At 45.9% G+C, this 25,621-nt stretch overlaps 1 protein-coding gene across 2 annotated transcripts in view; it reads right to left on the bottom strand.

Annotated features, from left to right (window-relative positions):
* Positions 1 to 1,340: 1,340 nt before the first annotated feature.
* The window catches only part of LOC147124066 (cadherin-related family member 2-like), a 189,510-nt gene continuing 165,229 nt past the window's right edge, over positions 1,341 to 25,621 (bottom strand). For both annotated transcript variants that reach the window (XM_085980586.1, XM_085980646.1), the window contains exons 27-32: positions 20,285 to 20,345; positions 20,040 to 20,167; positions 16,303 to 16,416; positions 5,420 to 5,500; positions 5,229 to 5,310; positions 1,341 to 2,024 (exon numbers count right to left, since the gene is read on the bottom strand). In XM_085980586.1, coding sequence (XP_085836712.1) covers positions 1,839 to 2,024; positions 5,229 to 5,310; positions 5,420 to 5,500; positions 16,303 to 16,416; positions 20,040 to 20,167; positions 20,285 to 20,345 — 652 coding nt within the window. In that variant the 3' untranslated portion in view covers positions 1,341 to 1,838. The remainder of the gene's footprint in view (positions 2,025 to 5,228; positions 5,311 to 5,419; positions 5,501 to 16,302; positions 16,417 to 20,039; positions 20,168 to 20,284; positions 20,346 to 25,621) is intronic.

The following is a 25,621-nucleotide window of genomic DNA, read 5'->3' as shown; positions in this document are numbered from 1 at the left end:
TTTCTAGGCCCTGGTCTCCTGGACCTTGTTTTGATTGCCTTCGGCAGCCAGAGATGCATCTCCCAGATTTTTTTTTGGCCTGAATTGGCCTAGGGCTTTCATAGAATCATTACAGCCCAAAGGGAAGTAATTTGGCCCATCATGCGCCTGACAGCTCTTTGAAAGAGCTATCCAATTAGTCCCATTCCCCTGCCTAGTCCCCATAGCCCTGCAATCATTTCTCCTTCATTTATTCACAGAATCACAGAATCACAGAATCCCCACAGTGCAGATAGAGGCCATTTCGGCCCATCGAGCCTGCACCGACACATATCCCACCCTATCCCTGTAACCCCACGTATTTAATCCCCTAACACTAAGGGTCAATTTATCATAGCCAAATCAACCTAACCCGCACATCTTTGGACTGTGGGAGGAAACCGGAGTACCCGGAGGAAACCCACGCAGACACAGGGAGAATGTGCAAACTCCACACAGACAGTCGCCCGAGGCCAGATTTGAACCCGAGTCCCTGGCGCTGTGAGGCAACAGTGCTAACCACTATGCCACTGTGCCCCCCTTATTCTTTGATTTTTTTTGTCTCTCACAGGGGATTGTGTGGCTGCTGGTGGGTGAGATTCCAACAATGCGAGTTCAAATCCCATCATGGCAGTTTGAGAATTTGAATTCAGTTTAAAAAAACTTGAAATAAAAAAATCAGTAAAAAATGAAGCTGTCAGATTGGCATAAAAATGAAAATGGTTCATTAATGTCTTCCAGGTAAGGAAACCTGCCGTCCTTACCCAGTTTGGCCTATATGTGACTCCAGTCCCACACCAAAGGGGCTTGCTATTAACTGCCCTCTGAAGTGGCCTAGCAAGCCACTCAGTTGTATTGCCACCTACTCAGGGCAACTAGGGATGGGCAATAAATGCTGCTCTTGCCTTGTTTTCAGATCCCTCCATGGCCTTGCCCCTTCCTATCTCTGTAATCTCCTCCAGACCTACAACCCTCCGAAATCTCTGCGCTCCTCCAAAGCTGGGATACTCTTGTGCAGTCCCAATTTTCATCGCTCCACCATTGGCGGCCATGCCTTCAGCTGCCTTAGCCATAAGCTCTGGAATACCCTCCCTAAACCTCTCTGCCTTGCTCCTCTCTCTCCTCCTTTGAGAAGCTCCTTACAACCTACCTCTTTGACCAAGGTCCCCTGTCCTGATATCTCCTTATGTGGCTCGGTGTCAAATTTTGTCTGATAATCGCTCCTGTGAAGCGTCTTTGAGATGCTTTACTATGTTAAAGGCGCTATATAAATGCAAGTTGTTGTTGCCAGCGATGCCCACATTCCAAACATAAACTACTTATGAAGCCAGATGTATATTTTGACTGTTTTAATTCTTTCTGTGAACAGGGCTGTCCCTAATAATCTAATTAAAATATATCAAAAGAGCCCCTTCATGGTGGCTAGTGCAGCCTGGTATGAAACTGAACCAAACAACCCATAGAGCCCATGGTTCCAGCCCAGGTTACAAGCTGAGTGAGCCAAGCTCAGTCACGGCAGCAACTGGAGTGTTGCCATTGGCTTCACTTCTCCTGGGCTAGGGAAGAGCACAGTCACTGATTGCTATAAAGTATCTGCTTGAAAATGTGTCTATTAATAACAAACAATAGGAAGCTGGATATCAGCCTGAACATAAATTTAAGGAAATGTCACTTGAAATTTAAAAAATGAAAATAATCACCCAAGTTGTTAACCCAAATGCTAAGGTTAAATATTCCAATTTGTACAGCTACGGTTAAGATTCTATATCAACCCAGAAAGCCGCTCAATTTGTAACAGTGTAACTTTCTTTCACCTTCATTTACAGATCAGTACATTTCAGTCCGTCATTACTGAACAAGTACACCGTTTTCCCAGATTTCCGCTTTTCCATACTTTCTTCACGTGATGCCAGAGCCATTGTAAGAAAGTCTTGATCTGCCACCTCGGGTGAATTTTCCACTTCCCTTTTTTGAGCATTTTTCAAAAATATATTGCTTCTTTTTTCCTGTTTGGAGTTACAATGCAAGGAGGAAAATGGTTACTGGCACAAGGTGAAAACTCACACGATGCAATTAAACACAAGAATTGGATTCAAAAGGATCTTCGTTGAAAATTCTATAAACGCTATCAGGCTGAACATTAAAAATATTCTTCGATCTATATTCGTAAGGCTACTGAGCGGAATTTTCCGAACCACCACACCATTGGTGGGGCCTTGTACACAGTGGGTGGCCTATCAGAAAATTGGAGATGTTTTGCCTGCAATTTTCAGTCCATTGACATTAACGGGAGGAAAACTGTGGGCAAGGCATCCTCGATTGTTGGATAAGGTGCCCGCTGCATCTTACTAACTTGGTCGAGTTTTTTGATGAGGTAACAGAGAGGGTTGATGAGGGCAATGCAGTTGATGTGGTGTACATGGACTTCCAAAAGGCGTTTGATAAAGTGCCACATAATAGGCTTGACAGCAAAGTTGAAGCCCATGGAATAAAAGGGACAGTGGCAGCATGGATACGAAATTGGCTAAGTGACAGGAAGCAGAGAGCAGTGGTGAATGGTTGTTTTTCGGATTGGAGGAAGATATACAGTGGTGTTCCCCGGGGTCGGTACTAGGACCACTGCTTTTCTTGATATATATTAATGACTTGGACTTGGGTGTACAGGGCACAATTTCAAAATTTGTAGATGACACAAAACTTGGAAGTATAGTGAACAGTGAGGAGGATAATGATAGACATCAAGAAGACATAGACAGGCTGATGAAATGGGCAGACACGTGGCAGATGAAATTTAATGCAGAAAAGTGCGAAGTGATACATTTTGGTAGGAAGAACAAGGACAGGCAATATAAACTAAAGGGTACAATTCTAAAGGGGGTGCATGAACAGAGAGACCTGGGGGTATATGTGCACAAATTGTTGAAGGTGGCAGGACAGGTTGAGAAAGCGGTTAAAAAAGCGTACGGGATCTTGGGCTTCATAAATAGAGGCATAGAGTACAAAAGCAAGGAAGTTATGATGAACCTTTATAAAACACTGGTTCGGCCTCAACTGGAGTATTGTGTCCAATTCTGGGCACCGCACTTTAGGAAGGAGGTGAAGGCCTTAGAGAGGGTGCAGAAAAGATTTACGAGAATGATTCCAGGGATGAGGGACTTCAGTTACGTGGATAGACTAGAGAAGCTGGGGTTGTTCTTCTTGGAGCAGAGAGGGTTAAGAGGTGATCTGATAGAGGTGTTCAAAATCATGATGGTTCTAGACAGAGTAGATAGAGAGAAACTGTTGCCATTGGTGGAAGGGTCGCGAACCAGAGGACGCAGATTTAAGGTGATTGGCAAAAGAACCACAGGTGACATGAGGAAAGACTTTTTTACGCAGCGAGTGGTTAGGATCTGGAATGCACTGCCCGAAAGGGTGGTGGAGGCGGACTCAATTGTGGCTTTCAAAAGGGAATTGGATAAGCATCTGAAGGAAAAAAAATTGCAGGGGAAAGGATGGGGGAGTGGGACTAGCTGAAGTGCTCTTGCAGAGAGCCGGCATGGGTTCAACGGGCGGAATGGCCTCCTTCTGTGCTGTAACCATTCTATGATCCTGCACATGAGGACCTGCCAGTGAAGTGGAGCCTTGTAAAATTCCACCCATTCAATGAGTAATTTTACCTGAATCTAAGTTACCCTTTTGGGGTCCTTGCATTAATAACATTTCCGTGTAGTTGTGGCAGCCGCTTACTTAGTCCCCCATATGGAAATGGCATCTAATAAAATAGGGATGTTAGCTCCATCATAGATGCAACTTTCCCTTGTTGAGTGAGTCTCATAAGTTCACCAGACCACCGGACCCAGCAGGATGTCCAACAAACCATTTATGATGAAGGAGAGGAAGGGAAATTATATTACAGTATTGTATTTGTTTTGCTTGAATTGTGCCTGATACCAGCAGTAGTTAGAGTGGTATTGATCACACAGGTCAATAAGTCTGTGACCTTGACTAGGGCTGACTAACCCTTCTGCTTTTATGGGCTGTGTAATTATGTAGTGTGGAGGCTCGGTGACCACCTATAAGGGTAGAAATTCGAATCGGCCAAGTTCATGCACAAACGCTTAACAGACTCGTACCTACATCCTCTGTTCACAATGTTTGGATTAACATCTGCATAAAGACAGCACACACACAAATGTAATGAGAACATGTTCAACATTCCTAGATGAACTTTATTGATCACAATTCCTATCGCGTAAAATTTAAATCAATATTCCCTTTAATTTAGATATATCTCAAGTTGGTAGCATTGTGATTTGGGACAATGCAACAAACAGCCCTTTCCAAACCTCCAGGGCTACAAAATTAAAACAGGACAAACCAGCAAATAAGAAAATAAGCACAAATCAGGCTGATTTGCTTGGTTTTCAAGGGCGCGATTGCCAGGGCTTGGAGTTCACACTTGGCTCAAAGGCTGCCATTTGGATGTCCTGCTCTACATTAGCCCATCAATTGTGGCTTGAAGAGTTGCGTGATGCTTAGCATCCTGTGAAGGTGTCAAATGTACAGTGTAGCCAAGGAAAGTAGAAAATGTATTAAAAGGAAAATGCGGTGAAGGACTGCAGTTTGGTCATAATAGTAAATCCAGCACTTCAGTGCTCCAAGTGTTGAGCCCTACTCAAAGAAAACACAGATCGGAGAATTACAGTGTTGGAGCTCTAACTCTGATCAACGTTCCTTTCAAGAGCACAACTCATTGATAGGAGCGTAGGACAGTTGAATTTACTTGATAATATAGTAAACACATTTATTTGCTTCCACATTAATGTTTAAATCCCCTTTTTTGGAGGAGAGCATAAGAATTGATATGCTATCATATTTCAGTCTTTAAAATCTAAGTTGGTCTGGAAGAGCACCTCCAACCTGATTGCTGGTCGATAAGATGTAAAATTGTTTCCAGTTCTACTTGTAAAACTGCATGAAATCTATCCTAATTGAAAGACATACAGGTGGAAGTTGGGCTGTGTATTGCACATAGTAACCTGTTTGTTTAAAATTCCTTACTCTGCTATTCTGTTGTAAGTTTTAAGTTGTGTTTTTTAAATGCGCTAATGCCTTTAAAATAGTAGAGAGAAAGAAATTACATTTCAACATGTTGATGTGTTTGCCACTAATATCACACTGTGTTATTTCAACCTAATAATAATACTTTCAACGATTTTCTAAATTACCTGATATTTGTAGGTGCCAGGTTTCCGAATATTAAAGTAATCCTTCTCTTCAGCAATGGCATTATCATCAAGAGAGTTCAAACTGTATTTCATAACATATTACATCACTGTTAGTTTTGTCAATGTAATAAATGAAGTTGTTTTAAGGCTAGGTTTCAATTTCTGAATTTCAAAGGAGTGAGAATGCAAACCTTTTCTGATCCATACAAGCTTCATCATTAAAACAGGAGGTTGCTTCACTGAACAGAGCTTTATTCCAAATTGGGTTGGATCTGAAGAAAAATATATAAAAGAATGACTTCCTTATTAAATCAACCAACAGTTGAAAGGTGGGGCAGTATCGTAACTATAGTGCAGCGATTCCTCTGGTGGCAATGTGTAGCTGCATTGTAAATGTGTTAGTGAAGATTCCCTCTGTTCAGCACTTCCACTGAAGTGAGATTTCTCTAGAAATGTCGAACAGATGAACTCTTCCATGAACACGAGAGGAAGGGGTTTCATTTCCACCTGCTGGAAACTAGGTGGTACAGGAGTTAAAATTGAAACGGTGGACTCACTGCTGGTTTTCATAAGAACAAAAGAAATAGGAGCAAGAGTAGGTCATTCAGCCCCTCGAGCCTGCTCCACCATTCAATGAGATCATGGCTGATCTTCTACCTCATCTTCACTTTCCTGCACTATCCCCATATCCCTTGAAGTCAACATGGATTCACAAAAGGTAAATCATGCTTGACTAATCCACTGGAATTTTTTGAGGGTGTAACTGGTAAAATAGATAAGGGAGAACCAGTGGATGTGGTGTATCTGGACTTTCAGAAGGCCTTCGATAAGGTCCCGCATAAGAGATTAGCATGTAAAGTTAAGGCACATGGGATTGGGGGCAAGGTATTGACTTGGATAGAGAACTGGTTGGCAGACAGAAAGCAAAGAGTTGGAATAAACGGGTCTTTTTCCGAGTGGCAGGCAGTGACCAGTGGGGTACCGCAGGGATCGGTCCTTGGACCCCAGCTATTCACAATATATATTAATGATCTAGACAAGGGAACTAGATGTAATATCTCCAAATTTGCAGATGACACAAAGCTAGGTGGGCGTGTGTGCTGTGAGGAGGATGTCGAAAAACTCCAGTATGATTTGGACATGTTGGGTGATTGGGCAGAAACATGGCAGATGCAACAGAACGTGGATAAATGTGAGGTTGTCCACTTTGGTGGCAAAAACAGGAAGGCAGATTATTATCTAAATGGCAATAGATTGGGAGAAGGGGAAGTGCAACGAGACCTGGGTGTCCTTGTGCACCAGTCGCTGAAGGTAAGCATGCAGGTGCAGCAGGCGGTTAAGAAGGCAAATGGTATGTTGGCCTTCGTAGCGAGAGGGTTTGAGTACAGGAACAAGGATGTCTTGCTGCAGTTGTACAGGGCCTTGGTGAGACCACATCTTGAGTATTGTGTGCAGTTTTGGTCGCCTTATCTGAGGAAGGATGTTCTTGCCATGGAAGGAGTTCAGCGAAGATTCACCAGGCTGATATCTGGGATGGCAGGAATGACGTATGAGGAGAGATTGGGTCAATTGGGCTTGTACTCGCTGGAGTTTAGAAGAATGAGAGGGGATCTCATTGAAACTTATAAAATTCTGACAGGACTGGACAGACTAGATGCAGGAAGGATGTTTCTGATGGCCGGGGAGTCCAGAACCAGGGGTCACAGTCTAAGGATAAGGGGTAAGCCATTTAGGACAGAAATGAGGAGGAATTTCTTCGCCCAGAGAGTGGTGAACCTGTGGAACTCTCTACCACAGAAGGGAGTGGAGGCCAATTCAATAAATATATTCAAGAAGGAGTTGGATATATTTCTTAAGGCTAAAGGGATCAAGAGGTATGGGGAGAAAGTAGGGACCGGGTACTGAATTTGGATGATCAGCCATGATCGCATTGAATGGCGGAGCAGGCTCGAGGGGCCGAATGGCCCACTCCTGCTCCTATCTTCTATGTTTCTATGTTTCTATGATTCCCTTAATATCCAAAAATCTATCAATCTCTGTCTTGAATATGCTCAAAGACTGAGCCTCCACAGTCCTCTGGGGTAGAGGTTTCCAAAGATTCACCACCCTCTGTGTGAAGACATTTCTGCTCATCTCAGTCCTAAATGGCCGACCCCTTATTCTGAGACTGTGACCCCTGGTTCTAGACTCCCCAGCCAGGGGAAACATCCTCCCTGCATCTACCCGATCAAGCCCTGTAAGAATTTTGTATGTTTCAATGAGATCACCTCTCATTCTTCTAAACTCTAGGGAATATAGGCCTAGTCTACTCAATCTCTCCTCATAGGACAATCCCCCCATCCCAGGAACCAGTCTGGTGAAATTATTTCCTCTTGTTTTATTTCAAATAGATTCCTGGTGGCAAGGAAAACCAGCTAGGAGATAGTGGCCCAGAAATTCGTGAGTGCCCCGAATATTGGGCCTTGGACCTCATTCCCATGTGAATGACACTGTGGGTGGAGGCCACAACAGCAAGTGTTGGAAGTTTGGGCAGCTGTTAGTGCCACAGTGGCCTACGGGTAAGTGATGGCCTTGGGGGAGGGGGGGATCGTGGGACTTGGCAGGGGGAATCGTGGGCCTTGGGGGGAGGGAGATTGGGGAACCTGGAGGTCAAGGTTGGTGGGGGGGAGGGAGATCAGGGATCGGGGAGCCTGGCAGTCAGGGTTTGGGGATCTCGGGGCCATGAGGAAGGAGATCGGGGGTTGGGGCCGGGTGGGGGAGGCAGGAGTGGCGGCAATCGGGAGGGTGGTTTAATGTGGGATCGGGAGGAGCACTCCTGCTATTATTTTGTTGCAGGCATTCTGCAGGGCTGCTTTCCGAGTGCAGCCCATGATGCCGCTGGCTGCCTCAGGGCTAACCAATCTTGCAGTGGGGACCTCAAGCAGGCATTGGGCCCTTATTTGCTTCAGGGGTGGGTAAAGGACAGCTCTTGCTTGTCCTTACCCAATATGGCGGCGGTGCACTTCTGGTCGAAAGTGTCCACGGGCTTCCTGCCCACCAGTTTTGGGACTTAGGAGGCCACGTAGTGCCTGAAAAATGGATGCTACATGGCTCAATTTGTAGGCCATTGTGTGGCTCATGGACTCACCTGGGGATCTACTGCACTCCAATGGGCTACCCACCCTCGTACAGATCTTGGGACTTATTGTGCAGGATAGCACCAAAGTTAAAGAGAGTAGGATTGAAGACAAGATAAATCAAGAAGTAGTGATCAGGCAATACAAAACTTGTAAAATGTAGGAGGAAAGGAAAGTTGAGGGAAGTAAGAAGTTTCACAGTTTTGAGGCACTGGGAAATATAAAATGAGCAATTGTGTGATGAGTCTTGATTTCAGTTTTGCATTAGAGATATATATATATATAGCTATTTATATATTGTGAAATTTTCCAACAGCACATGCCTACTATTTTTGTCTATTAACCTATGGAAGGAAAATCATGATCAGTCTACCTGTAGTTTTACAATGAGCCACATTTAGCTGGAGTGGGCCATCTTGCAGCATGTCCCGTTACCGTACATACAGTGTGGGGGTTTGTCCAGGTTTCCCGGCCGCTAAACTGCCCCCACCTGCCCACTCCCGCCTCCCCCACCACCCCCCCCCCTGCATCCCCGTAAATAACATATTTCCTTAATCAAATGAGATTTAAGGGTTGGGAAATATGCAGAGGAAGGACTGGGAAGGAGGGTGAATTAGAGTGGATGAATTCAATGTCAAATCAGGTACAGAAACAGAAATAAAGGGGTGAATCTTAACGCCCCAAAATGGGTGGGTTGGGGGTCAGGTCAGAGGTTAAAATACAAAAAATCTGAAACAGAAACACAACCCGCATCGAACCCGCCCACTTCCGGTTTTAACGGAGGCGGGTCGAAGACCGGGAGACCAATCCGCTCTATTTATGAAGCCCAGGATCCCGTAAGCTTTTTTAACCGCTTTCTCAACCTGCCCTGCCACCTTCAACGATTTGTGCACATATACCCCCAGGTCTCTCTGTTCATGTACCCCCTTTAGAATTGTACCCTTTAGTTTATATTGCCTCTCCTCGTTCTTCCTACCGAAATATATCACTTCGCACTTTTCTGCATTAAATTTCATCGGCCATGTGTCCGCCCATTCCACCAGCTTGTCTATGTCTTCTTGAAGTCTATCACTATCCTCCTCACTGTTCACTATACTTCCAGGTTCTGTGTCATCTGCAAATTTTGAAATTGTGCCCTGTACACCCAAGTCCAAGTCATTAATATATATCAAGAAAAGCAGTGATCCTAATACCGACCCCTGGGGAACACCACTGTATACCTTCCTCCAGTCTGAAAAACAACCGTTCACCACTATGTAGTGTATGTACCTTTAAGAGGAACTATGTTTTTGAAGCCCCTGTATACTGTAGTACCAGTAGTGACCACTCGGGTATATAAGCCTGTGTAGCGTCTTGTGTTGTTAGTTCACCTCCAGACTTTGTTCAGTAAACACTTGTTAAATCAACTCCTGCATTCCGTGTCTCCATTAACACACGGACCTAACAGTGGCGACGAGTTAGAAACGAACTTACCTGCAATTCGGCAGCACCTCAAGGGGATCGATTCCTCAGACGAAGGTCGAAGCTATAAGCAAGAAAAAAAATAACTCGAAGAAACTCGAAAACGAGGGCCAGGCTTGGTCTCCAGTCTGTGGTTTCCCCAGCTAAACGGGCTGGTGGCAGGTAGTGCACTGATCCTTCCTGGGCTGCGGCAGGCTAGAGCTCGATCGGCTGGCTCTGCAACGGGGCCGGGCAGCGAGTCGGGAAGCAGAAGCAAAGAGAGAGAGAGGGTGGAGCACTCAGGGCGCAGCCGGTGCTGCAAAGCAGGTCGGCGTTCGGGCCGAGCAGAGGGAGGGGAAAGTCCCAGAGGGTCCGCTCCACAACGGGAACGGTTCTCCAAGTAACAGAGAAACTATTGAAGCGATATATAAAAAAAAATAGAAATACCGCGAAAAGCTGCAGGTCGCAACGGGAATCGCCAACAACAGCGTTGGCAGCAGCGGCAGCGGCGGGAAAGCGCGGGAGGCGCCATCTTAACTCGGCGGGGAAGAAAGAAAAGCGCGGGAAGCGCCATTTTAGATTTTCAAGATGCCGAAGACTGACAATATTACTGCTTTCGATAGTGATATAGAAGATTGGACCACATATGTGGAAAGAGTGGAGGTATATTGCAAGGCGAATGAAGTAGCGGATGATAAAAAGGCATCGGTACTTCTAAATCTGATGGGCGCAAGGACATATGGGCTGTTACGAAACTTGATCACTCCAGCCAAACCGATGGACAAGAATTTTAAGGAGATTGTTGATACCTTACAGGAGCACTTAAACCCAACACCGCTGCTGATAGCGGAACGATTCAAATTCTTCAGGAGGAATCAGCACAAGAATGAAAGTAACGCTGATTACCTCACCGAATTACGAAAGCTGTCAAAGCACTGCCAATTCGGGGCAGGACTGGCAGATTCTCTACGAGACAAATTCGTCTGCGGTCTCCTAAGCGAAGGAACACAGAAAAGACTACTTTCTGAGAAAGATTTGACACTGGACAAGGCTTTCAGTGTGGCTGTATCATACGAAGCAGCAGCAAGAGGAGCTGCAGAGATACAGCAAAAGCCACAGGACTTTGGCACCCATGAAATGACACGGGGTTTCGAGAGATGTTATCGCTGCGGCAGATCCACCCATGACCAGAAGGACTGCTGGTTCAAGGACAAAGCATGCAGGCAATGCGGAAAGATGGGACACATTGCACGTGTATGCAGATCTGGAAAGAAATCCGCTGACAGTAAAAAGGTTAATAAGGAAAAGTACAGAAAGGTACAAATGATGACGGACAGTAGCTCCGAAGACCAGAAGAGCAATAGCGACTCCAGAAACAAGAGACTAAGCTGTCTCAAATTACATAATGTAATTGCCAAAGAAGATTACCAGACCATTTGGGTTACCCTCACGATAGCGGGGTCTCCAGTCAAAATGGAGCTAGATACAGGATCAGCTCTGACCGTCATGAGTCGACGGGATTACGAGCGGCTACTTCCGCATATACCTTTGAAAGACACATCCATTGTCTTGAAGACATATACGGGGCAGAAAGTATACCCCAGAGGGAAAATAAGGGTGCCTGTTGTATACAACGGCAAGAAAATACAGAAGTTGTATTTATACGTTCTGCAAGATGGTGGTCCACCGTTGTTGGGACGTGAATGGATCAGAAAGATACGTTTAGACTGGCACTCCATTCAGGCACTGACGGTGACCAGTAAGAAAAAAAAACGATGATGACGTCATACCTGGACGATTAAAAGAAATCTTGGCTAACGCCAAAGAAGTGTTTCAACAGGAACTAGGAACCCTGAAAGGCGCCACCGCCTCAAAAAAAGTGGAAGATGCGGCAATTCCCAAGTTTTTTAAGGCAAGGCCGGTGCCATACGCAATTCGTCCAGCCGTCGAGGCAGAGCTGGAGAATTTGGAAAAAGCAGGCGTGTTATCCAGGGTAGATTGGAGCGAGTGGGCAACACCCATCGTCCCGGTCATGAAGAAAACGTTAAATAATGATAAATCTGAAGAACAGAGAAAAGTTCGCATCTGTGGGGACTTCAAGGTGACTGTAAACCCGGTTCTTCACACAGTACAGTATCCTCTTCCAAGGATAGAAGATATTTTCGCCTCACTATCCGGAGGGAAACGTTTCACCAAAATTGACTTAGCACAGGCATATCTACAGATGGAGGTTGAGGAGGCCTCTAAAACGTATCTCACGATAAACACACGCAAAGGCCTATACCAGTACAATCGACTGGTTTTCGGAGTGGCATCAGCTCCGGCTATCTGGCAAAGAGCTATGGAGCAAGTCCTGCAAGGGATTCCGGGGACTCAATGCTACCTAGACGACATCCTTGTAACAGGAGAAAACGACAACGAGCACCTTGCCAACTTGGAGCAGGTGCTCACGAGGCTGAGAGAACGGGGCCTATGAGCAAATTGCCCCAAATGCGAATTTTTCCAGAAACAAATATCATATTGTGGCCATGTCATTAACGAAGAAGGGTTGCATAAGTCACCTGAAAAAATTGAAGCGGTCGTAAAGGCCCCAGCGCCTGAAAATGTCTCACAATTAAGGTCGTTCCTGGGATTAGTAAATTACTATCATAAATTTTTACCAAGCTTGTCGACGGTTCTGCACCCGCTTAACGCACTGCTACAAACGGGAGTAGTTTGGAAATGGAGCGAAGACTGTAAACGTGCCTTCCATAAATGCAAAGGCTTGATCACGTCCAGGGAAGTGTTGGCTCATTACAACCCATCACTGCCAATCAGACTGGCGTGCGATGCATCCCCTTACGGCGTGGGAGCAGTATTATCGCATAGATTCCCTGATGGCTCGGAGCGGCCGATAGCTTTTGCGTCGCGCTCATTGAACTCAGCTGAGCGTAACTATGCCCAGATCGACAGGGAGGCACTCAGCCTGGTGTGGGGGGTGAAGAAATTCAACCATTACCTACACGGACAAAAGTTTACCTTGTTGACTGACCATCAACCCCTCGTCTCCATATTCAACCCTAAAAAGGGCGTTCCCATTATGACAGCGCAAAGGCTACAGAGGTGGTCCCTTTTCCTAGGGGCACACCAATATGACATAGAGTACAAAGGAACAAAACAGGATGGGAATGCTGACGGGTTATCGCGCCTACCATTGCCAACGGTGGAAGAGGTGCCTATGGTGGACCCAGTGGAGATATTCCACTCGACCATAGTGGAATGTCTACCGGTGACAAATTCTACCATTGAAAAGGAAACGCGAAATGACCCGACTCTCTCACGAGTCTACGATTTAATGGTGAAGGGATGGCCAGCACATGGCGAACCACTGTTGCCAGCATTCTTGCAAAGAAGAGAACAGCTGTCAGTGTGCCGAGGAACCTTGATGTGTGGATCCAGAGTGGTGATTCCACCCAAACTCAAGGATAGAGTGCTAAAGGAGCTTCACGAGGGGCATCTGGGTGGAGTGGAAATGAAGAACTTAGCCAGAGCGTTTGTGTGGTGGCCAGGTATCGATGGAGACATCGAAGAAATGACCAAGAGCTGTCTAGGATGCCAGAAGGTCCAAAACGCCCCGCCACAAGCCCCTCTACATCCATGGGAGTGGCCCTCATCTCCATGGCAAAGGGTACATATCGACTTTGCTGGTCCATTTATGGACTCAATGTTCTTAATCGCGGTGGATGCACACTCCAAGTGGCCAGAGGTAATAAAGATGTCCTCCACCACCACGGAAAAAACCATCACAGTATTAAGGACCATATTCGCCAGGAATGGGCTGCCTGAACAGATCTGTTCTGATAATGGACCGCAATTTGTATCCGAAGAATTCAGGAAGTTCTTAAAAAACAATGGGGTTAAGCACTACACGTCCGCCCCATACCATCCCGCCACCGATGGATTGGCTGAAAGGTTTGTCCAGACCTTCAAGAAGGCCATAAAGGCCATGGGTAATGAAGACATAAATCTACAACATAAGGTAGATAACTTCTTGTTTGCGTACAGGAATGCAACACATGTGGTTACAAACCAAACCCCCGCCATGATGTTTTTCAATAGAAGACTAAGATGCCGGCTGGATTTGGTCAAGCCAAACGTCAGAAGGGACGTAGAGAACCGGCAATTTCAAAGCATGAATGAAAGGCCACCTAGAACCTTCCAGATAGGTCAGCCAGTTTTGGCCCGGGACTACCGTACCGAGAAATGGCAGCCTGGAACTATTTGCACACGACTAGGACCGCTGATGTATACCGTGGACATTGGAGAAAGCATAATAAGGCGCCATGCTGACCAGATCATAGAGTCATCCGAAAAAGGACAACCTACACCACAACTCTATACGCCTAGTGATGAAGCAGAGATACCCATAGTATCTACCTCCGATCCGGTGATACTGGAACCAGATGAACCCAACACTAGCATTGAAGCCGAATCGACCTTGCCAAAAGAACCTACTACACCACCGAGGCGTTATCCGGACCGAGTCAGGAAGCCTCCAGAGAGACTGAATTTGTAATTGATTAACTTCAGCAAATGTGTATATTAGTGTTCTTGTAAAAATGTTATTTAATGATTACTTAAAATGTTATGTACTATTTATCTAAAAGGGGAGGAATTGTAGTGTATGTACCTTTAAGAGGAACTATGTTTTTGAAGCCCCTGTATACTGTAGTATCAGTAGTGACCACTCGGGTATATAAGCCTGTGTAGCGTCTTGTGTTGTTAGTTCACCTCCAGACTTTGTTCAGTAAACACTTGTTAATTCAACTCCTGCATTCCGTGTCTCCATTAACACACGGATCTAACACACTATTCTGTGTTTCCTGTCACTTAGCCAATTTCATATCCATACTGCCACTGTCCCTTTTATTCCATGGGCTTCAACTTTGCTGGCAAGCCTATTATGTGGCACATTATCAAACGCCTTTTGGAAGTCCATGTACACCACATCAACCGCATTGCCCTCATGAACCCTTTCTGTTACCTCATCTATAAAATAAATCAAGTTAGTTAAACACGATTTGACTTTAACAAATCCGTGCTGGTTTTCCTTAATTAATCCACACTTGTTCAAGTGATTGTTAATTTTGTCCCTGATTATCGTTTCTAAAAGCTTCCCCACCACCGAGGTTGTACTGACTGGCCTGTACTTGCTGGGTTTATCCTTGCAATTCTCCAGTCCTCTGGCACCACTCCTGTATCTAAGGAGGATTGAAAGATTAAGGCCAGTACCTCTGCGATTTCCACCTTAACTTCTCTCAGCATTCTAGGATGCATCCCATCTGGTCCTGGTGACTTATCTACTTTAACTACAGCCAGCCTTTCTAGTACCTCCTCCTTATCAATTTTTATCCACACTACTTCCTCCGTCACTATGACTTTGGCATCATTTTCTTCCGTGATGAAGACAGATGCAAAGTACTCATTTAGTACCTCAGCCATGCCTTCTGCCTCCGTGCATTGGTCTCCATTTTGGTCCTGAATCGGCCCCACCCCTCCTCTTCCTACCTGTTTACTATTTATATGCCTATAGAAGACTTTTGAATTCCCTTTTATGTTAGCTGCCAATCTATTCTCATACTCTCTCTTTGCCCCTCTTATTTTCTTTTTTACTTCCCCTCTGATCTTTCTATATACATCCTGATTCTCACTTGTATTCTCAACCTGACATCTGTCATACACGCTCTTTTCCTGTTTCATCTTGCTCTCTATCTCTTTCGTCATCCAGGTAGCTCTGACTTTGGTTGTCCTACCTTTCCCCCTTGTGGCAATGTACCTCGACTGCACCCAAACCATCTCCTCTTTAAAGGCAGCCCATTGTTCGGTTACAATTTTGCCTGCCAGTCTTTGATTCCAGTTTACCTGGGCCAGATCAGTTCTCAACCCACCGAAATTGGCCTTCCTCCAATTAAGTATTTTTACTCTAGATTGCACCCTGTCCTTTTCTATAGCTAATCTAAACCTTATGATACTATGATTTTAACAGTCATTCTATTTTTAACTCATGTCAACCTAGGCCTCGGGAAACCCGGCGGGTGCAAGGAAGCAAGAAGGGTTGAATCCATGAGGTGAGTGCCTTTACAGCATTGCTTATGGGCCAGGAGGAGCAGGAGTGCTTCCTCCAGGCTCAACAAGCTATCCAGTAAACACCCACCCCCGCGCCATCTGTCTGCTCCCCTCCCACCCACACCATCAGACCACTTGACCACCATCTGCTCCCCCCCACCCCCCCGACTACCATCGGACTGCCCCCCCACGATCGGGACCGGCCCCCCCACTACACCTACCTGCTCCACTCAGTTGCGGCCTTGTGTCCCTCGCCACAGGTTGCTGGCCAATTTGTGCATCATTCAGGCATCATTATTTATTCAGCAAAATCTGGCCTATTAAGCTGTTCCCTGCTTGCAAGGATTTGCCAATGGTATGGCTTCTCTGAATATTTTGCCCGTAAAATCAGTGAAATTAATTTTTTACTTTACCCTTCAGCGGTGTGCTTGTTTGTTCCAGGTATCTCTAAAATCATGGGATTACTTTTCACAGAGGCCAGAACTGTGACATTCATTGCTGAAGCTGCTTTCAATATGCGTTGATACCTAGAGAAAAAAAATGCTGAAATTACGTTTTTGCAGATGTGTAATTTACTTTGTTAACCATCTATAACTGGTCCTCATGAGGCTTCTGAATAGCTGCAGAACGATTTATTTTAGTTCTGATTTTGAATCCAATTGCATTCATATTATTTTTGGTAAAACAGCATGGTTTTATAATATTTAACATACGCAGCCAGTATGATAATGAGCTCATTTTCAAGTGCAATAAATATTCACACAGTGGCTGCCTGCCAGTCAGTCTCCAGCCTATTTGGGTTATTTTCTTAGCTGCCAGTCAAGCTGTTAGATGGATTGCCAAAAATCGGTGATAAAATTCCGCCGAAATCAGAGGCCGCGATTTTGCCGACTGAGGCGGGTCCGGGGCGGCCGGGGTCGGTGTCGCGGTCCCAGCCCGCTGCCTGCCGCAGCCCACAATCTCCAAGTGATTTTCCGTTAATAGGGCTTGTTAAGCCCGCCCTGAGAGGTTCGCGGCCAATTAATAGGAAGTGGGTCTGATGACGCGTCATTGGCCGGTTTCTTTAAAGGGGCCATGGCCGTATTCATTTTGACAGTTGTGCTGTCAGTGTTCTACAGCATTGAGGTGCTGCAAACACTGACAAACACTGCACAGAGGTTCAGGGCTGCACCCAGGCTCTTCCATGACTCCCTCCATATGCTTATGGATTGAGTCACAGCATGCAGGGAGGTTCTCTTCCCTTCCCATGGGTGGAAGAGATCTCCCCAGGAGATCAATGCAGCCTGGTTGCACATTGCACAGGAGGACACAAGCAGGAATGTCGTCAGGAGGACCAGGCTGCAGTGGCACAAACCTTTCAATGATCTCAGTAGATCACGAAATGTTACTGCAAAGTCACACTTAACCTCATCCTGCTGTGCCTCTCATCACATCCACATCACTCTGCCTTCCCTACCCTACTCCTGCACATCCTTACTCACACCAACTTATCTTGCACCTCCACCCATTCCTCTCTATCTACATTATCACTTCCCCATCTCACTAGCCACACCTCACATTCACCCTCATCCTACTGCAAGCATACCAACTAACAACACATATGGTAGGCACTTGGGTGGTTTAGCCAATGTTCATGTGAAGTTTCTGGTAATATGCCGTCAAACATTGAAACCTTTATTTTCAGTACTTTACGTTCTTGGACAGATTTGTGTGCACCTTTGTAAGTGGCTTAGTGAGTTGTAGTGAATGGTGAGACGTAAGGGTATCCCGCACCCACCTCCCCCCCCACCGCCACCGCAATGGTGACAAGTATGAAAGGAATGGCTTGGGCATTGTAGGGATGGTTTATGGTGTTGGTGTGTGGTGGTGTTAACCTGGTGCATCATGTGGCATCCGGGTATACAGCGTCAAGTGAAGTAAATCTGGCCATGGTGAGGCCATCCCTGGTGTCCCGGGCAGCAATATGGTCGGGTGCTGATGCCCTGTGTTCTGTGCAGCATCAGCTGATTGCGGAGAAGTCTGGTGTTGTTGCTGTTGCTGCTGGTGTGCCCGGTGATGCTGGTGTTGGGGCTGATTTGGTGGGATTCTGAGGATCAAGGTGAGATATTTTCAAGGGCAACGATGCTGATGGAATAGATGGCAGGTGCGGTTGAGATGACAGAAGCGATCGGTCAATGGTGAGAGAGGTTGTTCCAATGAGGTGGCACTGGATAGAGAGTTGGCTCCAAACACTTGCAAGCTGCAGAAAGCTCAATATGTCATCCAAATGCAGTAACCAATAGTTTCTGAGCTTTGAAAGTGAACAGCTGTAACATGGGATCTTTTATACAACTTTGGCAGTTGTCAGGTCATTCAATGTTGAATGCACTCACGACATGCTGCGCTGATGGGTTCCCCGAGCAGCGGGTAACCTGTGGGGGAGCACGTAAAATTGAAATGTAGGCTTAAAATAACAGTTATTTAGATGTTAACAACCCTTTTAATGATGTGAATTGCCTCCCCCACCGCTTGGTGTCGGGTCTGTTCAGCGCTGACAGACTCGACACCTAGGAGATTCATAATAACATAAGAACATAAGAAATAGGAGCAGGAGTAAGCCATTTAGCCCCCCGAGCCTTCTCCGCCATTCAACAAGATCATGGCTGATCTGATCTTGGCCTCAACTCCACTTTCCTGCCCGCTCCCCACAACCCTTGATTCCCCTGTTTTTCAAAAATCTGTCCATCTCCGCCTTGAATATATTCACTGACTCGGCCTCCAGACTCACGTGGAGGCGGGTTGACAGCGGGTCCCCTACCCACTGTCAATCTTTGCTACTTTGGCAGCTGACCCGCCTCCAAACCCGCCCTCTGAGCGCCGGCAAAATTCAGCCCAGAATGCTGAAATAACGCCCCCTGCAGGCAGATTACAGTGCAGCTTTGAAAGGCTTCCTGGATAATTCCAGCCCAGACTACCACTGCCTCTCGGGGCAGTCCATTATACATGTGTAACTTGTTTGTGTAACTTTCCTTGTTTAAGCTTGAGACTGTGCCCCAATTCCTAGAGCTCGTGACAGTCTCGGCCGACTGAGGAAACAGGTTTTAAAAGAGTGGTCAGAGGGGCAAAGAGAGACCTGGAATAACGTACAGCTACAGAAAATGGCATCTCAAGTGGACTTTGGAAAACCCTTCAACGTGTTCTACCTCGACTGCCAGATGCTTTTGATAAAGTTCTACATGAAAGGCTGAAAGATTTAAACTAAAGTTGTGGGGATTCAGTGTAATTACTGGGTCCAGATAATGAATCGGCTGAAAGTTAGAAAACAACAGGCACTTATTAAAGGAGTTACATCGGGTGGTAAGGGGTGCTGAGTGGAATGCCCCAGGACTCATTGTTGGCGTCACTACTGTTTATAATTTACTTCAGTGATTTGGGCTCAGAAACCTAATGCAAACTGGTCAATTTTGCAGCTGATAAACTAAGGAGGCCATTCTGACTTTGTGCAACACTGTAAAACAGGTATTAGCAAATTGGCAGTCCATTTTACATCTCTCATGATTTTTATTTCCATTGAAGGCATTAGGACCGCGATTTGCACATGCAAGACACCTAACGGGCGGGCGCCCTGCACACCTAAAAGTTACCGGCTTCCAATTTGGCAGCCGGCGCACTTCCGGGGAAGATCGGGCTCGGGACATTGCAACTAGATATTGGTCCCCTCAACATCAATGTTACGTCCAAAAAAAAAATCAGGCGCAACGATGTTGAATTTCTCCCCCTCTCACTGTCTAGGGTCACACATAAAGTTGGCAGCCAGTGCCAGTGGAACCATATCCCAACTTGACTCAACACAACAACTCAACGAGAGGAGGGAGTAAACTGAAGGATAACTACACTTAAAGTAATCACAATTGTGTGCCCCTCCCCCTTTTATAAAGCACAGGCTTGGAAAGTACTGCGAGCAATGTTATTGTATGAACGCTTGAGTCATCCAGATCAAATTTCTCACGCCGCTGGTGATGTGAAATGAGTAATACCTCCATTAAAATGGAAGAAAGCATTTTCGTAGGAAGGAGTTAAACATTCATAGGACGACGTCGCTCATTGCCATTTCCAGGCTATAATTTATTCCAGTTCACTAACCTCCCCAAACCCACGAGTAGTAACTTACCTTTGTCTAATACACATAGGGACAAATGCAGCCAAACCAATTGAAATAATGTTGGCAGCCACTAATACAAAGATCACTCTGTGCAAGACACCTTTGTTGTCAGATTGCAGATGAGAGGAGAGAGAACCCTGGAATGAAAGAGGAACCAAATTATTCTCCAATTCGATTAGCAGTCCTAGAAATGCAATAGTTAACAATGTAGAATAATGAGAAATTAAGACCAATTAAAACATAAATTCACTTACCACAGCTGTCAAACCTATGTCAATAAGTCTGGAAAGAGCAGAAACATTTTGTTCTATCTCTCTAAAAATGAAGATACTTTGGTTATTCTCAAGAACATGGAATATATCCTGTTGATTTAGACAAATTTTTGCTATTTAACAAAATTTAACAGTGGTTGTAAGAACACAAGAATTAGGAGCAGGACTAGGTCATACGGCCCTCCGTGCCTGCTCCACCATTCAATAAGATCATGGCTGATCATCGACCTCAACTCCACTTTCCCGCCCGATCCCCATATTCCTTGATTCTCCTAGAGTCCAAAAATCTATCTATCTCAGTCTTGAATATACTCAAAGACTCAGCATTCACAGCCCTCTGGGGCAGAGAATTCCAAAGATTCACAACCCTCTGAGTGAAGAAATACGTCCTCATCTCGGTCTTAAACAGCCGACCCCTTATCCTGAGACTATGCCCCCTAGTTCTAGACTCTCCAGCCAGGGAAAACAGCCTCTCAGCATCTATCCTGTCAATCCCCCTCAGAATTCTATATGTTTCAATGAGATCACCTCTCATTCTTCTAAACTCCAGAGAGTATAGGCCCATTCTACTCAATCTCTCCTCATAGAACAACCCTCTCATCCCAGGGATCAATCTATTGAACCTTTGGTCCACCGCCTCCAAAGAACGTCCTTCCTCAGATAAGGAGACCAAACTGTGCACAGTACTCCAGGTGTGGTCTCAGCAAAGCCCTGTACAGTTGTAGTTAGACTTCATTACTCTTGAGGAAGGATGTTCTTGCCATGGAGGGAGTGCAGCGAAGATTCACCAGACTGATACCTGGGATGGCAGGAATGACGTATGAGGAGAGATTGGGTCGATTGGGCTTATACTCGCTGGAGTTTAGAAGAATGAGAGGGGATCTCATTGAAACTTATAAAATTCTAACAGGACTGGACAGACTAGATGCAGGAAGGATGTTCCCGATGGGCGGGGAGTTCAGAACCAGGGGTCATAGTCTAAGGATAAGGGGTAAGCCATTTAGGACTGAGATGAGGAGGAATTTCTTCACCCAGAGAGTGGTGAACCTGTGGAATTCTCTACCACAGAAGGCAGTGGAGGCCAATTCATTAAATATATTCAAGAAGGAGTTAGATATATTTCTTAGGGCTAAAGGGGTCAAGGGATATGGGGAGAAGGCAGGGACAGGGTACTGAATTTGGATGATCAGCCATGATATCATTGAATGGCAGAGCAGGCTCCTATCTTCTATGTTTCTATGTTTACTCCAACCCCTTTGCAATAAAGGCCAACATGTCATTTGCCTTCCTAATTGCTTGCTGTACCTGCAGGCTGACTCTCTGTGTTTCCTGTACGAGGACACCTAAATCTCTGAACACCAACACTTAATAGTTTCTCACCATTTAACAAATATTCTGGCGGGGATTTTGCTCACCTCGGCGGGTCCAGTGCGAGCGATGTCGGTGGCGGGTCGCGACCCCCCTGCTAGCTCCATCCCACTGCCTAAAATTAATTTACATTGACGGGGCTTGTTGAGCCCGCCCAGCGTGTTTCCCGGTCCAATTAGAGGACGCGGGTCTGGTGACATCATTCATGACGAGTCATCACCGGTTTCCTTAAAGGGACCATAGCCCCCTTACATTTGACATTTGTGCTGTCAGTGTTCTACAGCATTGAAGTGCTGCAAACACTGACAATCACTACACAGAGGTGCAGGTTCTCCCATGACTCCCTCCATATGCTTATGGAGGGAGTCACAGCTTGCAGGGAGGTCCCCTTCCCTTCCCATGGGCAGAAGAGACCACCCCAGAAGACCAACACAGCCTGGTTGCACATTGCACAGGAGGTCACAAGCAGGGATGTCATCAGGAGGACCTGGATGTAGTGCCGCAAACTTTTCAATGATCTCATTAGATCAGGAAACATTAGTACAAAGCCACACTCACCTTCATCCTCCTGTGCCTCTCATCACATCCCCATCATTCTGCCTTCCCTACCCTACTCCCACACATGCTTGCTCCCACCAGCTTACCTTGCACCTCCACCCATCCCGCTCTATCTACATTATCACTTCCCCATCTCACTAGCCACTCCTCACACTCACCCTCATCCTAGTGCAATCATACCAACTAACAACACACAAGGGTAGCCACTTGGGTGTTTTATACACTGTTCATGTAAAGCTTCTGTTAATGTGGTGTCAAACATTGAAACCTTTGTGTTCTTGGACAGATTTGTGTGCACCTTTGGAAGTGGCTTAGTGAGATGCAGTGAATGGTGAGACATAACAGTAACCCCCGCAATGGTGGTGAGTGTGAAAGGAATGGCTTGGGCATTGTAGGAATGCTTTATGGTGTTGGTGTGGAATGATGCCAACCTGGCGCATCATGTGGCAGCCAGGGTGTACAGCGCCAAGTGAAGTAAATCTGGCCTTGGTGAGGCCATCCCTGGCGTCTCGGGCAGCAATGTGCTTGGGTGCTGATGCCCTCTGTCCTGTGCAGCCTCAGTTGATTGCGGAGAAGGTTGGAGTTGTTGTTGGTGCTGCTGGTGTGCCTGGTGCTGCTGGTGTTGGGGCTGATCGTGGTTGGATTCTGAGGACCAAGGTGAGACTGTATAAATGGCACCTATGCTGATGGAATAGATGGCAGGTGAAGTAGAGATGACAAAACCATTCTGTCAATGGTGAGAGAGTTCTTCCAATGAGGTGAGAGTGGATGGAGAGTGGAAAGTGAAAAGCCTGCAGAATCTGTGCTGGACATGGACTGAGAAACAGCTGTGGCGGAGGAAAGTGATGATCTGTCAGGTGGGAGCTTTTACTGTACATTTAAAGCTATCAAGGAATCAGCTAGAGCAATGGCCACTGAACTCCCGCCTCTGATTGACAGACATGGTCCCCAAACAGCGTGGTTCCCATGGCCATGAAGTTAAAGTTAAAGTTAAAAAAGCCTGTTAAGGGTCTGTTCAGCACTGACAGACCCAACATTATAAAAGGCATGTTGCGGCGGGTTCCCGACCCGCTGTCAAAAAAACTTACTTTCCCACCCGACCCGCCACCGATCCCACCCGCTGACACCCCGGAAAATTCCGGCCTCTGTTTTTCTATTCTTCCTACCAAATTGAATAACCTCACATTTCCCCACATTATGCTCCATCTGCCACCTTATTGCCCACTCACTTAACCTGTCTATATCCCTTTGCAGGCTCTTTGTGTCCTCCTCACAGCTTACTTTTCCACCTAGCTTTGTATCATCAGCAAACTTGGATATATTGCACTCAATCCCTTCATCTAAGTCATTAATATAGTTCCTCACTCTTATTAGCCCCTTGGTTCCCCACTATTTTAGCTATGCTTTTTGTGTCTTCTACTGTGAAGACAGATACAAAATATTTGTTTAAAGTCTCTGCCATTAGTAAAGACTAAAATAAAAATTTCAGTTAATGATTTTCAGATAAAAAAATATGGAATGAGCCAAGGATATATGATTTCTTCTGTCTTTTTATGTACTGTACTGGTGCACAGGCTTTTAAACAATTAAGCCATAGAGCTTCTAAGTTACGATAGCAAAATACTGCAGATGCTGGAAATCCGAAATAACAACAGAAAATGCTGGAAAAACTCAGCAGGCCAGGCAACATCCGTGAAGAGAAAATAGAGTCGACGTTTCGGGTCTAACCCTTTTTCAAAACTGGAAAGGAAATGAAATAGATCGAAAGGCAGGGCTGGGAGAGAACAAAAGAAGTGAGGAGACATTAAGAGGTATTCAAAACGAGACGAGGTGGTGATAGGACTAGTGGAGACAAAAGATGGCTCTAGATTAGGTGTGAAATGTTCTGGCAGAATGAGACACAGCTGCCATGTGGGAGAGAGAAAAAAAAGGGGGGCGGGGGGAAAGGGCCAAAACAAAGATGTGGATAAAATATAAGCGAAAATGTAATGGGGGCCGAGGTTATGATCTGAAATTGTTGAACTCGGTATTGAGTCCGGAAGGCTGTAAAGTGCCTAATCGGAAGATGAGGTGCTGTTCCTCGAGTTTACGTTGAGCTTCCGTGGAACAATGCAAGAGGCCAAGGACGGTGAGGTCTGAGTGGGAATGGGACGGTGAATTAAAGTGACAGGCGACCGGAAGCTCGGGGTCACCCTTACGGACTGAACGGAGGTGTTCCGCAAAGCGATCACCCAATCTGCGTTTGGTCTCCCCAATGTAGAGGAGACCACATCGTGAGCAGCGAATACAGTATACTAGATTGCAAGAAGTACAAGTAAATCGCTGTTTCACCTGGAAGGGGTGTTTGGGGCCCTGGACAGTGGGAAGGGGGGAGGTATAAGGGCAGGTGTTGTATCTCCTGCGCTTGCACGGGAAGGTGCCGGGCGAAGGGGAAGGGGTGCTGGGTGTGATAGAGGAGTGGACTAGGGTGTCTCGGAGGGAGCGGTCGCTACGGAATGCTGAAAGGGGAGGTGAGGGGAAGATGTGGTTGGAGGTGGCGGAAATGGCGGAGGATGATCCGTTGAATGTGGAGGCTGGTGAGGTGAAAGGTGAGGACAAGGGGAACCCTATCGTGGTTCCGGGAGGGAGGGGCAGGGGTGAGGGCAGAAGTGCGGGAGATAGAACGGACACGGTCGAGGGCTGTGTCAACCACAGTAGAGGGGAATCCTCGGTTGCGGAAAAAGGAAGACATGTCGGAAGCACTGGTGTGGAAGGTGGCATCGTCGGAGCAGATGCAGAGCTTCTAATTAGTTACTCTATGAAGGCGTGTTTATATAACAGACATTCCTTAATAGCATAAGAAGCCATTCTGCCAGACCTCAATAGAAGCTTTGAGTGAGACATAAACATGTCACATCCCTTCATATTTGTGTGAGACACCTTAATGGATACTCTGGGAATGAGACACAAAGTCCCAAAACCCTCAAAGATGTCCGCAGGACTCTAGGATATTTATTAAATTGGTTTTGACACCAAGTTGAACCCTTCTCTTTTGACAAATGTGTCACTCGGACTACAGGGGCTGATTCACAGAAAAGGGGTGAGCTCCTCTGATAGGTGCGTCACAGATTGGTTACTTGAATGGAATTGGTTCCTATTTGAAATTAATGTATAAAGACAGAGGGCTTTGCACCCCTCCAGTCATTAGAAGGAGATGCTCTTGGTCTTTGTTAGAAGTAGTTTCTTGTAGAAGTAGTAATAGAAACAGACTTGGACTGTCTTAGCTTCTCTAGGAAGTTGGAAAAAGATTCTCTCTGTCTTCCTCTGGAAGAATCTTTGCCGAGCAGATGAGAAAGGTACCTTTGCCTGTACAAGGTACCTTAAGGACAGATAGTCAGAGATTAGAATTTAAAG

Source organism: Somniosus microcephalus, chromosome 1, assembly GCF_052327205.1.
Source record: "Somniosus microcephalus isolate GS21.2 chromosome 1, FLI_Smic_1.0, whole genome shotgun sequence".
NCBI classification, from domain to species: Eukaryota; Metazoa; Chordata; class Chondrichthyes; order Squaliformes; family Somniosidae; genus Somniosus; species Somniosus microcephalus.
Note: the sequence above shows the minus strand (reverse complement) of the source record. Positions and strands in the feature narration are given on the sequence as shown.